The 13920-nt window shown below is 41.3% G+C and overlaps 1 protein-coding gene across 1 annotated transcript; it reads right to left on the reverse strand.

Moving 5' to 3' along the window:
- Nucleotides 1-4428: 4428 nt before the first annotated feature.
- Nucleotides 4429-8477, reverse strand: LOC123059800 (gamma-gliadin). The gene is made up of 6 exons (XM_044482614.1): nt 8228-8477; nt 8002-8104; nt 7609-7812; nt 6404-6491; nt 4524-4788; nt 4429-4433 (listed from the first exon to the last, which is right to left on the reverse strand). The coding sequence occupies exons 1-6, from the start codon at nt 8475-8477 to the stop codon at nt 4429-4431; spliced, it is 915 nt and encodes a 304-aa protein (XP_044338549.1).
- Between the last annotated feature and the right edge of the window lie 5443 nt (nt 8478-13920).

The raw sequence follows: 13920 nt of genomic DNA on the forward strand, positions 1-13920 counted from the left end.
GTTTTCTTCCTATTAGGCTAAATACTGGTAATAGTTGTTTTTTGACAAGAACACCGACTTAGTCATTGATTAGGGGAAAACTCAAATGGAAATAACAGAAGCACTAAAAGTACTGTAATTAACCTTGGGGTTGTTGGCAGAGGCTTCAAATGTGACAATGTCAATCTTCAGATGGCAACAGATAGTTGAAATATGATTTAGCTAAATATAAAGTTCTGAAATCGCCAAGATATGCCTGACACAACATACACGATGTTTCTACTTATTTTCATGTTGCCTTAGTGGTCAATACTCATCCGCAGATGTGTATACAAGTAGCTACATAAAAGTGGGTATCATTCAGAATTTAATCTGTTATTTTTTGTCAATGCTATTGCATTTGTTTCCCATGTTTCATATTTAATTGCAGTTGGTCTGAAAATTCTCCATTGCTGTTTGCCATGATGGCAGTCTTTGCGTTAGTCGAGGAGGGTTGTATAAACCATTTTGCATATGTTCTTGTGCATGTGTGAAATGTTGTCCTTTATGTAAAGTTCATGTTTTATTCTGCTAGCATTACATGCCTCTTACAGGAGTGTAGCTTTTTGTTTATATATCAGGTATTGAGCTGTACTAACATCTCAATCTGGTAGTATAGTTTAGATTTCATACTAAATTTTCTTATGATATACTATAGTTGATCGGAGCTTTGACAAGGATTAAGGCACCAAAATTGGATTGACACCTCGAAGAAGTGAATGATGTTCGAGACTTGGTATGAAGGTAGTGTCGCAACTAGGATTCTAGTCGTATGATGCAAGGCTGCTGAGGGTGTGGATTAATCTCCCAGGACTTGAAAAACTATTTGTAGCTGCTACACCTGATAGTTCATGTACAATGATGTTTAACATTGGAACGGTTCAGGATCTGTTTGATCTATGCCCCCTTCAACGTCTTTATGAAAATTTAGTTCGATACATAAATTAGTTAGAAACAACGAGAGGGAAAACAAAGGAAAAACTGAAGAAGACAAAAGAGTCTTCCTAGAAAAAACAGGCTTCTGTTCGATTTTTGCAGAAAAGCTGGAGGCTGGAATGGAAACCCCGAGCTGTACATAGCGGACAACTACAAGACATCGGGTGCTTCTTGTTCCTCCTCTCCATGGCAACTGTTTTGTCTTGTGTGGTCAGGGGTGATAGAGAAGAAGCGTGGCATTGCCGTTGAAGATGAATGAATAGGAGCTACCGCTGCCGTAGCCTCAGGTTATTGTTGGATACCAGATCATTATTGCCCCCGTCACCGTGAAGCTCCGGTAGGGTTTTGTCTTGTTTTGATCTCTTGGTGTCTCAGGTTATTATTGGCTTGATTTCGTTAAGTTTCACCCGTTTCCTTTTGTGATAATTGTACAGTATGAGTCCCAACATGTGTTTTCTGACTTTTGACCTATATATTGACAAGTGCAAATATTGTTGTATCACAATTAGAGTGATTGCATTTAATAAGTTGCTAACATGGCCACAAATACAGTAACAGACAATTAATACCCCCAATAAGCGTGAATTTTTTTTTCTCCTATTCGTGTGAGGTTGGTTATGTTTGAACTCCAGCAACAAAATAGCTAATAAAACCAATAGCTAACATGTTGAACTTGACTTCATAAACAGTTTCTACATTTATTGTTTTAGGCACATAATGTTGGAGTGATTGGTAATTACATATATTTTCTTACTTCCAATTTCTGGAAGTAGTTAATAAATGGATGAATGCCAATATGCTGCACCAATAAGCAAGTTGTATCAGTCTAGTTTTTCGTTTTAATGTCAGAAACTCATTCCTCATTTCCCGAACCTGGAGAGAGATTGTATCCATATTTGGAATATAGGGATTCAAGGATACCCCGTCCTCAAACTAAATACTACTACTAAGTTCTACTGCCTCTGTTCCCAAATATTTGTTTTTCTACAGATTTCAACAAGTGACTACATACGAAGCAAAATGAGTGAATCTACACTCTAAAATATGAATACATACATCTGTATATTGTAGTCCATTTGAAATGTCTAGGAAGACAAATATTTGGGAATGGAGGGAGTAGTATGTTAGACGATGTCCCTCGAAAGGTAAAGTGACTGAACCTAAGAAGCAAAACAGAAAAACCCGTATCGCTCACCAGGATCAATGGGTACTAGAAGGCAGCTTCTCATATCATCGAAAAAAGAACCAAGTTCATCGTTTGAACTTGACTGGGTTGCAGAATACTTCCATTTCTTTGTCATGGCAGAGGATCCTGATGCCTCACTGACTAGCATTTCGGTGCCAACACCTTGTTCTGGCTGCTCTGTATCAGCATATGAGCCTCTGCTATCGCAAGTTGGTCTTGTTCTGAATCCGCAGAATGTTCTGTATGCTCACTTTCGTGGATCAGTTATCCTTAGCAACGAAACTGTCGGTCTATTTGGATGCTCCTCAGCAGCCTTTTCCCAAGCTTTTCTTGCCTCTGGAGTGATACTACTAGGATCAAGAGTGACTTCCTTTAGACACCGGAGTCGTTTGATTTTCATGTTAGTGACATGAGAGATACGACAAAGTAAGCTCCTTCATCGATCTTCCGTACACAACATAAGCACGGCTAGCAGTCTTGGAAATGGCCGATCTCTAATAATGGACTCCTCAAGTTGATCTACAATCAGCTTGAGATATTGCAAGGATCTCTACTCGGTCGTCAAAGCTTCAAGTAGACTGACGCGTTGTAAGTTCAGTTGATGAAAGGCACATTTCCCTGAGACTGCATTGTTAGCAATTTAACAAATTGAGGCAGTTAAAGCAACTTGCTATTTATTTTCAGTGTTCTAAGATAACAGGTTGCTTTTAAGTAAATGAGGATGTCCACTCAGCAGTGCACATATAAAAGTGAGGTGAAAGAGCATGGGGCTCATCGCTCTCCTTTTCATCATGAAGGAACCTTTGAATAGCATACTGAAGATGACACAAGTTAGTGCTACTTGCAATTCTCTCACCTTGGTCAATTGTTTCATGTGACTTATGATTTGTGGATACCCTTGGCTTTCATCAGCGACAAATCCTGCTAGCTAGTGTCCCCAAGTTGCATTGTCCTGACAAGAAAAAGTTGTGCAGTTCCAAAATCTTGAACTTTCGAAACAGATGGATTAACGCGAGGGTGGTAGCAGGATGACTTGTATGGGTAGTATCTCCACCGTGGTTTGAGTGTCTCTAGAAGCCTCAGTTTTTCTATTCCCTTTGAAAGGCTTGAAAAAGATTTCCCAAGGCTCAAATATATTATAAGCTGAAGGTAGTCTATGTATTTGAGATGATCATCGCCCAATTTCGCACATTCTACACTTCAGAAATTGACACTTGTGGAGATCAAAATTGGAATCACCAGCCTCCCCAAAGATTGCAAGAGACCTTGTCATTGTTGTTGCTACATCCATGGGCTTGCTTGACGATGTTCCGATCATGGAGCATGTCAAAGTTGTCTTGGCATACGATGAATGCTCTGATTGTACGAATCCTGCAGAGTCAGCATCTAACCACTGCCTTATCAGTCAGGCTCTTTCTCCTAACAGTATGATCACTTGGGAACCCACCAAAATACAACAAGCGAGCCTTGTGAACATGGACTGTGTGTCAGACTGGCATAGCTATAGGTAAGAACCCTGTTAGAGTAATCTTGATTAGTAATTAGCAAGTAGGAGTCCTTGTGTCCGATTCGAGTACTAGTTCACGTACGGGTGCTAGTCCTTGTACAGGAACAGTTTAGTACGTGTCAGGTTATAGGTTAGTTTGGCTAGGAGAGTCTTGGTAGGATTGGTTAGCCGTGTAAGTCTAGGATTATGTTGGGTCGGTGATGGCTCCACGTGTATATATAGATACACAGGGCCTGCAACTTTGTATCGACAGAAAACAAGAAAAGAAATAAAGAGGAAGAGAGGCACGACACTTGCCTTTGGCAAAAAGTTTTTGCGTCTGCGTGTTTATCGTGGTTTGATGTGATCGATCCTGTGGGTGAAGTTCCAACAAACCCATCACATTCTTTCTAAGGCGCCTTCCTTGTCGAAATGACGCCTAGCTGCCTCCACAGGTCATGGCAGCCGTGGATACTGTCGTCCATGTTAACAAGATCAAATGGTTGGCCATCATATTTCTTCAGAATCTCCGCCGAAACTTGTTCCAACTGAAGCTTTCTTGAAGAACAATTGTTTCGAGTGCTGCTTCTTAATTACCAGGTCTTCTTACTTTGTGGACATAGCCCTTCCTAGAGCTGCAAGCGTTAGCTACTGACTGCATAGTGGTGGTCACCATTACTCTTCAATTGCACCATTTATCTGTTGGGGAGGAAGGCAGATTCCATGCTACTCCATTGATATGTTTCCATATCATCGTCGATTACAATGGAATACATGAAACACATATCAGGAAATGATTATTTCAAGCTGGGATCATGGGTTCAGTGAGCAGTCAAAATTCAGCATGTTGTATGTAGCAGAGTTAGTGAACATATGAGTACCATTAATTAAACTTACCTCTTGTTATGCAAGTGCTCTCTGATATGATATCCACGGCAACCAAGCTCACATCAGGGCCATCAGACCCCAGGAGTATCTGGACGAGTAGTACTTGTCTCGGGCCCTTGTCCGCAGCGAATTGCTGGCAAACGTGGTTGTTATACACCTCTCCAGCAAGCACAATCTTCCTTGAGCCACAGAACCCGACGATGATGACGGAGATCACCTTGAGCATCGGCAAAGGGCCGAAGGCCGTGTACCTCCCTGATATCCTCTTTAGAAGCTGCAGCCCAACAGTCCGGAGTTAGGGTGTCGGACAACGCGGCAGAGCAACTGTGTTGGCGGGGCCTGTTCGCGATCGCATGCAGTGTGGTAGATGAAGCGATTGATACAGTCTTCAATGGTGCGAGCCATCTCGCGCAGCTTTTCGATGCTCCATCGATTGGCTCTGTTTAGCATGTGCCTGCTGGAAACGTAGGCATGTTTGCTTTTTTGGTGGGTCTCTTTTCTAGCTTGTCCGCTCTCTTTGGGTCCATCCTTCTCAACCGCTGGCTGCCTCCTCTTTGGTACCAGCCGTCGACAACTTATTTCTAGTCTTTCGAAGTTCATCTTCAGATGTTCCTTGCTTCTACAAATTATGCAACATCACTTTTCTCATGTTCATGAGTTGATAGTCATGAATACTGTCAGGAAAAAAATCCAGGTCATCTTATATCCATAAAGTGGTGTCAGATTTCTAGGCTGATTGTTGAGATTTTCAAGTTTGTTCAACTCTGGTATCTTCTTTGCTTGTATGAATTTTCCCCTCTGTTGGATTTATGTATTATCTTGATGGTAAAATTGAACATATCCTCAATCAGAAATCTATCATATACGACATAACCAATCTAATAGAGTATCAAGTTGAATAATAATAGCCAAGAGAAGTTATAAGTTTGGTCTATCCTCGCGTCTTGAATTGTGCATCTATTGTTAGTTTATGGCTTTTTTATGGTACATATTACTATCGAGGCATGAAAATGAGAAAGTCTCTCACCCCTCGACCGGCGTGAGCTTGTGTGCCGGGATCCTAGTTCATCTCTAAGCTCTAACGGTCCTTTCCGGGCTACATACGGGTACCCGACGGTGAGTGAGAGTAGGAAGAAGTGAAGGAAAAAGAGATTGGAGAAGGGGGGAGGAGGAAGAAGTATGAGGGAATAGGTGGAGGGGAGGAAGAAGAGTAGGCAGAGAAGAAAGAAGAACATGTATACTGAGATGCTCTCCCCAACTATTGACCGTATATATTAGTGGGTGAGGAATCATCCAGTGGCGCCATGTTGGAGAGACGCTACATGGATGAATCGTTTGATGCTTGACTCATATCAGGTTTGGAGCGGCGATAAAGGATAGCAATGTGAAATCAATTGCAGCTGCAAATGAGACGGTTAATTCATGTTATAATGCTTTTACAGTAGAGGCGTTGTCCTTGAGGTTTGGTCTAAATCTTGCACATATGAGCGGATGCAATAAACCTAAGACGAATGCGGATAATATAGAAGTGATCACTACCATGAAAGAGGGGAGTTGGTCGTTTATTGCAAGTGCTATTTTTGATAACTAATATCTTGTGTCCTTAGACTTTAACTCGTATAATTTATGAACACAGTTATTGGGAAACCAACCATGTTTGTGAAGCAATTGGCAAGATTGGCTATATTTTCCCCTCCTAAACTTTTGTTAGTGTCTACCCCTGAGGAAATTGTCCCATGCTCGTAAGCGATGCGACAATTCTTATGCATGAATAAAGGAGGATTGAAGTTTTAAAAAAGACATCTTGTCTCCAACACCCATAATATATGTAATATTAGCGTAACCAACACAACTTTTCATAAAAGCTTCTGACCATTGGGCAGCTGTACCAGGCGAATGATCTTCATCTGATGGAAGTTCTGCAAGTAACTTTTTTTTTTGACCTGAAGTTCTGCAAGTAACTTGTAATACTGCGATCTTCAGTATCAAGTTACATGTGCAGGAGAAATAGAAGGAATAAATACAATTAGTCCTGCATCTTGTCCATTTGCAAGAACTCAATATGGAGTATGGCCCAAGTCCATATTTTCTAATTTGAGCAACCAGTCCATTAAAGAGACCATTTGAATAATGATAAAATGCAACACAAAGTCATCACGATCTCCCTCCCTTCCATATAAAGCAGGTACTGAGATTTTCACTGAGACCAGTGATTGGTCGCCATATCTTTAAGCATATGTTGCTTCATATGCACATCAACTATTGTAAAAAATGATTCTATGTACAATCTAGAACCATTTCAGATAATAAGGTCACGCAATTCACATGGCTTGCCACTGAAGAGATAATTTGCAATTACTCATTACTCCTTAATTGGAAGTACTTCAATTAGACCAAGTTTCACAACCATTAATTATGTTAGGCTCATACGACTTCACTTCATAAATACGTAGATAATGCATATATATGACTCAAATTATATTTTTGGATGAAAATCCAAATATGGAATGAATGTAATAATTGCCAGCAATGTCCTTGTGATAAGAACTTTCTTTGTCCTTTATTCTCATGTTTGAACTAGTATAGGTCGGAGTTACACATGATGGTACACAAATCACTTTTATTTATCATCGGTACATTGAACCCTCCATTGACTAAACAACGATGATCCACTGGTCTAGTACTATAACTCTTCGTTTCATTGGCCATTGATGCCTATACCACTACTCCCGATGGTTGTTGTTGCGGATAAGGTTGCTCAGGTTGGTGTGGCTGTAGAGGGAATGGTTTTTGGAGTCGCTGGGGAATTATATGTTCTGCTTGTTCAGGGAATGTTTGTTGGGGTTGGGGAAATGGTTATTGCGGTTGATGGGGGAACGACTACTCTAGTTGCAGAGGGAATGGTTGTTGGGGTTGTTGGGGAATTATTTGTTTTGGTTGCTGGGGAAATGGTTGTTGCGGTTGCAGGGGGAATAGTTGTTGGGGTTGCTGGGGAATTATTTGTCCTGGTTGCTAGGAAAATGGTTGTTGTGGCTGTAGAGAGAATGGTTGTTGGGGTTGCTGGGAACTTCTTTGTTCTGGTTGCCAGGGAAACGGTTGTTGCGGTTGCAGGGGGAGTGGTTGTTGGGGTTGCTGGGGAATTATTTGTCCTGGTTGCTGGGGAAATGGTTGTTGGGGCCGGGAAAATGGTTGTTGTGGCTGCAGAGAGAATGGTTGTTGGGGTTCCTGGGAAATTTTTTGTTCTGGTTGTTGGGGAAATCGTTGTTGCGGTTGCAGGGGGAATGGTTGTTGCGGTTGCTGGGGAATTATTTGTTCTGGTTGCTGGGGGAATGGTTGTTGCGGTTGCGGGGGGAATGGTTGTTGGGGTTGCTAGGGAGTTATTTGTCCTGGTTGCTGGGGAAATGATTGTTGGGGCTGGGGAAATTGTTGTTGTGGTTGCAGAGAGAATGGTTGTTGGGGTTGCTGGGGGAATGGTTGTTGCAGTTAAAAGGGAAATGGTTGTTGCGGTTGCTGCGTAATTATTTGTTCTGGTTGCTGGGGGAATGGTTGTTGTGGTCTCTGGGGTTGCTGCGGGAATTGTTGTTGTGGTTATTGGGGAATTGGTTGTTGGGGCTAGGGAAATGGTCGTTGTGGTTGCAAGGGAAATTGTTGTTGGGGCTGGGGAAAAGGTCGTTGTGGTTGTTGGGGTTGCCAGGGGAATGGTCATTGTGGTTGTAGGAGGGTTGGTTGTTGGGGTTGGGGAAATGGTTGTTGTGGTTGATGGGGGGAATATTGTTGGGGTATGGGAAATTGTTGTTGTTGTGAATATGGTTGATGTGGATATGGTTGCAGCGGATATGATTGTTTTTTCAGAAATTGTTGTTGTGGTGACTGCAACTCTTGGTCGCTAGGGTTGAGATGCCTAGCAGCAATGACGATGCTCATAGGCATGGAAAGGAGGACGAATATGATGAAGGTCTTCATTTTGGATTTGTGCTTAATGCTTTCTTGGAATTGATGTTTCTGATCTTGGTGCTTGAAGTTTGGATAATGGAAGGTGACTATGATGGAGCATGTGTATTTATAGCCGTCATGGTGTGGTTTCATTCATCTTTGCAGCCGCTTTTCCAAAAAAGTGCTCGTAAGCTTATACAACTAATCATATGTTGTGTTTGGTGGCACAACTTTACTTGTGTGATTTTGGATTACTCATCATAGTTGCTTTTTGTTGCATATATCATCTGGTTGTAAGGCATGCTCAATAATGACCGATGACTCTTTTTTTCACTTTACACTACACACCTTGATCTATATTTTGCCTCCCGTTGGAATTTAGTTTGTGATGCTCTACATGATGTTAGGCATATCCATATAGGCATAGCTTATGTGGGACTACATTGGTAAGCTTGTGTGTGTTAGTATATGATAGATCACACTATAAATGAGAAGATTCTTCTAGACATTATTTTCACTAAACTAACTTTTGTATTTTTTTTGCCTAGTATGATTCTAAGATGGATAAAAAGATTTGACTCGTCAAATAACTAGATAAACCGAGTGGCAAGTTAAGGCTTGTGACATGGACTTTTGTCTAAGATACATCATCTTATCTTGCATGCCCCACCGTAATCATGCATACCAACGGAACCCCAACGGCCTATCGTCATGGCATGGAGTTTTAATTTTCCCTTTGGGAAAGGACATCTACTCCACTTGGATAGGTGCAAGTGCATGATTTTAATTTGTTGAAACAAAATTTGGATGGCTCGACATGCCTGGTTTATATGTGCCAATACTCTTGAACAATGTCATGAACAACGACAAGGTGACAAGCACAACCAAAAGATTCAAAGTAGAAGTTTTTCATTCTTCTTGGACCACTATGATTGGTGAGAAGAACCAGGCAATCGTCTGATATTGACGAGAATAGCGTGTGGAGCACATGGGTGTAGAAGCATCTAAAAAATGTGTTGCAAAAGAAGGAGCCAAGCTTGCAAAGATCGAAGCCGAGAGAGAAAAATTAGTCGGAGATCCTCGTTAAGATCAAAGCCAAGAAAAAAATTATTAGCCTAGATTATGTACATTTACATCACAGGACACTTGGCTCCTTTTCTGGCACACTAGGTCTTATTGGGAGTTCCTCGCTAAGATCGAAGCTGAGAGAAAAATTAGTAGCCTAGATAATGTATATTTGCATCAAGTTTTGGTCCCAAAGCATAAGAATGTTGCCAATCCATATGTTGCACAAAACTGCACGACGAGTTCTACCATGATTACAACCAATGAATTGGTCAATAGCGTCCACCTTAATTTCCTAGTTGCACGCTGTGTGGTCGAAGGATGATGCAATCATATCATGAATATGCATACGCCTTACTTGTTATGATCGTTATGGCTATACAATTAACATGGTTTTTACTGCTAAAATTTCATCTCCAACACATATAATCTACCAATGCATGCACTGGTTACTTTTTTTGTCTAGTCTACAATGACTGGAAACACCGACCACTGTCTATGGTGGTGTGTACACGAAAGAAGATATCCCATATGGGTGGCAGGACCTCAACCATCCTCATCTTAGGCATGGTTTCCATCTAAATTACATTGATGTTTTTTTAGAAATGACATTGATGGTTTCTATCTAATGACATTAATGACACCCTCAACAGTCAACATTACAGAAGAAAACACACACACACACACACACACACACAGAGAGAGAGAGAGATACAGAGGTGCTGAGGAGAACATCAAACAAAAGTACAAATTGGCCACAGGAAAACAAAAGGTAGAGAAGAATGGAGCGCGGCCTGGAAGCCATAGCCTTGAAACACTAGAGCGCTCTTTTACCAAGGTATACACAAATGCGATTAATACAATGATGGGCAAACAAATGTAATTAAGACAATGATGGATAAAACATCAGAAGAAAGGACCATTGTCTGCATCCAAGATGGACCTATTCGCGGAACCATCCATCCATCGCCGAAGAGGCCCCCCTGCCCTCTCGCCCTTTCTTGACGGACACAGACCCGTCGAATGGCGCTAGGTCAGTATCACAAATGACCATACCAATCTGAGGCAATGTTGTTGCAGCGAACCACAAGCCATAACCTTGACTACCAACTAAGGAACTAAGCTCACGGGACAGTGCCTCCAAGAAGGGAACGACATTGCACCACCGCTGTGACGACCCACAAGTATAGGGGATCAATCTTAGTCCTTTCGAGAAGTAAGAGTGTTGAACACAACGAGGAGCAAAAGAAAATGACAAGCGGTTTTCAACAAGGTATTGTCTGCAAGCACTGAAACAATCAGTAACAGATAGTTTGTTAGCAAGGTAATTTGTAACGAGCAAAAGTAGTAAGGTAACAAAGGTGCAGCTAGGTAGCCCAATCCTGTTTTCTATCAAAGGACAGGTTGGAATGATCTCTTTAATAAGCAAAAGTGTTCTTGAGGACACACGTGAATTTCATCTAGTCACTTTGATCATGTTTGTTTGATTCACGTTTGCTATTCTGCTATTTTGATATGTTGGTGGACCGGCGCTTGAGTATTTTTCTTACTTAAACAAGCCTACCACTTATGATTAACCCCTCTCGCAAGCTTCTACAACTACGAAAGAAGAATTAAGATAAAATTAACCATAACATGAAACATACGGATCCAAATCAGCCTGATAACCCACAAGTATAGGGGATCGCAACAGTTTTTGAGGGTAGAGTATTCAACCTATATTTATTGATCCGACACAAGGGGAGCCAAAGAATATTCTCAAGTATTAGCAGCTGAGGTGTCAATTCAACCACACTTGGATAACTTAATATCTGCAGCAAAGTATTTAGTAGCAAAGTAATATGATAGTAATGGCAACAGTGGCAAAAGTAACGGTAGCAGTTTTGGTTTTATAGTGATTGTAACAGTAGCAATGGAAAAGTAACTAAGCGAAGAACAATATGTGAAATGCTCGTAGGCATTGGATCGGTGATGGAGAATTATATCGGATGTGATTCCTCATGTAAAAGTTATAACCTAGGGTGACACAGAACTAGCTCCAGTTCATCAATGTAATGTAGGCATGTATTCCGAATATAGTCATGCGTGCTTATGGAAAAGAACTTGCATGACATCTTTTGTCCTTCCCTCCCATGGCAGCGGGGTCCTATTGGAAACTAAGGGATATTAAGGCCTCCTTTTAATACAGTACCGGAACAAAGCATTAGCACTTAGTGAATACATGAAATCCTCAAACTATGGTCATCACCGGTAAGTATCCCGATTATTGTCACTTCGGTATTAACGGATCATAACACATCATAGGTGACTATAGACTTGCAAGATATGATCAAGAACTCACATATATTCCTGAAAACATAATAGGTTCAGATCTGAAATCATGGCACTCGGGCCCTAGTGACAAGCATTAAGCATAGCAAATTCATAGCAACATCAATCTCAGAACATAGTGGATACTAGGGATCAAACCCTAACAAAACTAACTCGATTACATGATAAATCACATCCAACCCATCACCGTCCAACAAGCCTACGATGGAATTACTCGCGCACAGCGGTGAGCATCATGAAATTGGTGATGGAGGAAGGTTGATGATGACGATGGCGACAGATTCCCCTCTCCGGAGCCCCGAGCAGACTGCAGGTCAGCACTCCCGAGAGAGTTTGGGGCTTCGCGGTGGCTCCGTATTGTAAAACGCGATGAATCCTTCTCCCTGATCATTTTCCTCCCCGAACATGAATATATGGAGTTGGAGTTGAGGTCGGTGGAGCACCAAGGGGCCCACGAGATAGGGGCGCGCCCCCACCCTCGTGGACAGGGTGTGGGCCTCTGGCCTTGACTCGTTCGCCAATATTTTTTATATATTCCCAAAATAATCTCTGTCGATTTTCAGGTCATTCCGAGAACATTTATTTCTGCACAAAAATAACACCATGGCAATTCTGCTAAAAACAGTGTCAGTCCGGGTTAGTTCCATTCAAATGATGCAAGTTAGAGTCCAAAACAGGGGCAAAAGTGTTTGGAAAAGTAGATACGTTGGAGACGTATCAACTCCCCCAAGCTTAAACCTTTGCTTGTCCTCAAGCAATTCAGTTGATAAACTGAAAGTGATAAAGAAAAACTTTTACAAACTCTGTTTGCTCTTGTTCTTGTAAATATGTAAAGCCAGCATTCAAGTTTTCAGCAAAGATTATGAACTAACCATATTCACAATAACATTTACGTCTCATGTTTACTCATATCAATGGCATAATTAACTAGCGAGCAATAATAAGAAATCTCGGATGACAACACTTTCTCAAAAAATCATGATATGATATAACAAGATGGTATCTCGCTAGCCCTTTCTGAGACCGCAAAACATAAATACAAAGCACCCCTAAAGATCAACGACTGACTAGAAATTTTAATTCATTGTAAAAGAGATCCAGTCATAGTCATACACAATAGTAATGGATGCAAATGACAGCGGTGCTCTCCAACTGGTGCTTTTTAATAAGAGGATGCCGACTCAACATAAAAGTAAAAAGACAGGCCCTTGGCAGAGGGAAGCAGGGATTTGTAGAGGTGGCAGAGCTCGATTTTGAAATAGAGATAAATAATATTGTGAGCGGCATACTTTCATTGTCAACATAACAACCGAGTGATTTCGATATCTTACATGCTACACACATTATAGGCGGTTCCCAAAAAGAATGGTAAAGTTTATACTCCCCCTCCACCAACAAGCATCTATCCATGGCTTGGCCAAAACAACGGGTGCCTCCAACTAACAACAATCCTGGGGGGAGTTTTGTTTGCAATTATTTCGATTTGATTTGCTTAAAGCATGGGACTGGGCATCCCGGTGACCAGCCATTTTCCCGTGAGTGAGGAGCGTAGTCCACTCCTCTTGAGAATAACCCTCCTAGCATGGAAGATACAAACAGCCCTAATTGAGACATGAGCTATTTGAGCATGCAAAACAGAATTTTATTTGAAGGTTTAGAGTTTGGCACATACAAATTTACTTGGAACGGCAGGTAGATACCATAAATAGGTAGGTATGGTGGACTCATATGCAATAACTTTGGGGTTTATGGAAGTGGATGCACAAGCAGTATTCCCGCTTAGTACAAGTGAAGGCTAGAAAAAGACTAGGAAGCGACCAACTAGAGAGCAACAACAGTCATGAACATGCATTAAAATTAATCAACATCGAGTGCAAGCATGAGTAGGATATAATTCACCATGAGCATAAATATCGTGGAGGCTATGTTGATTTTGTTTCAACTACATGCGTGAACATGTGCCAAGTCAAGTCACTTAAATCATTCAGAGGAGGATACCACTCTATCATACCACATCATAACCATTTTAATAGCATGTTGGCACGCAAGGTAAACCATTATAAACTCCTAGCTAATT

This window comes from Triticum aestivum, chromosome 1A, assembly GCF_018294505.1.
Source record: "Triticum aestivum cultivar Chinese Spring chromosome 1A, IWGSC CS RefSeq v2.1, whole genome shotgun sequence".
NCBI classification, from domain to species: domain Eukaryota; kingdom Viridiplantae; phylum Streptophyta; class Magnoliopsida; order Poales; family Poaceae; genus Triticum; species Triticum aestivum.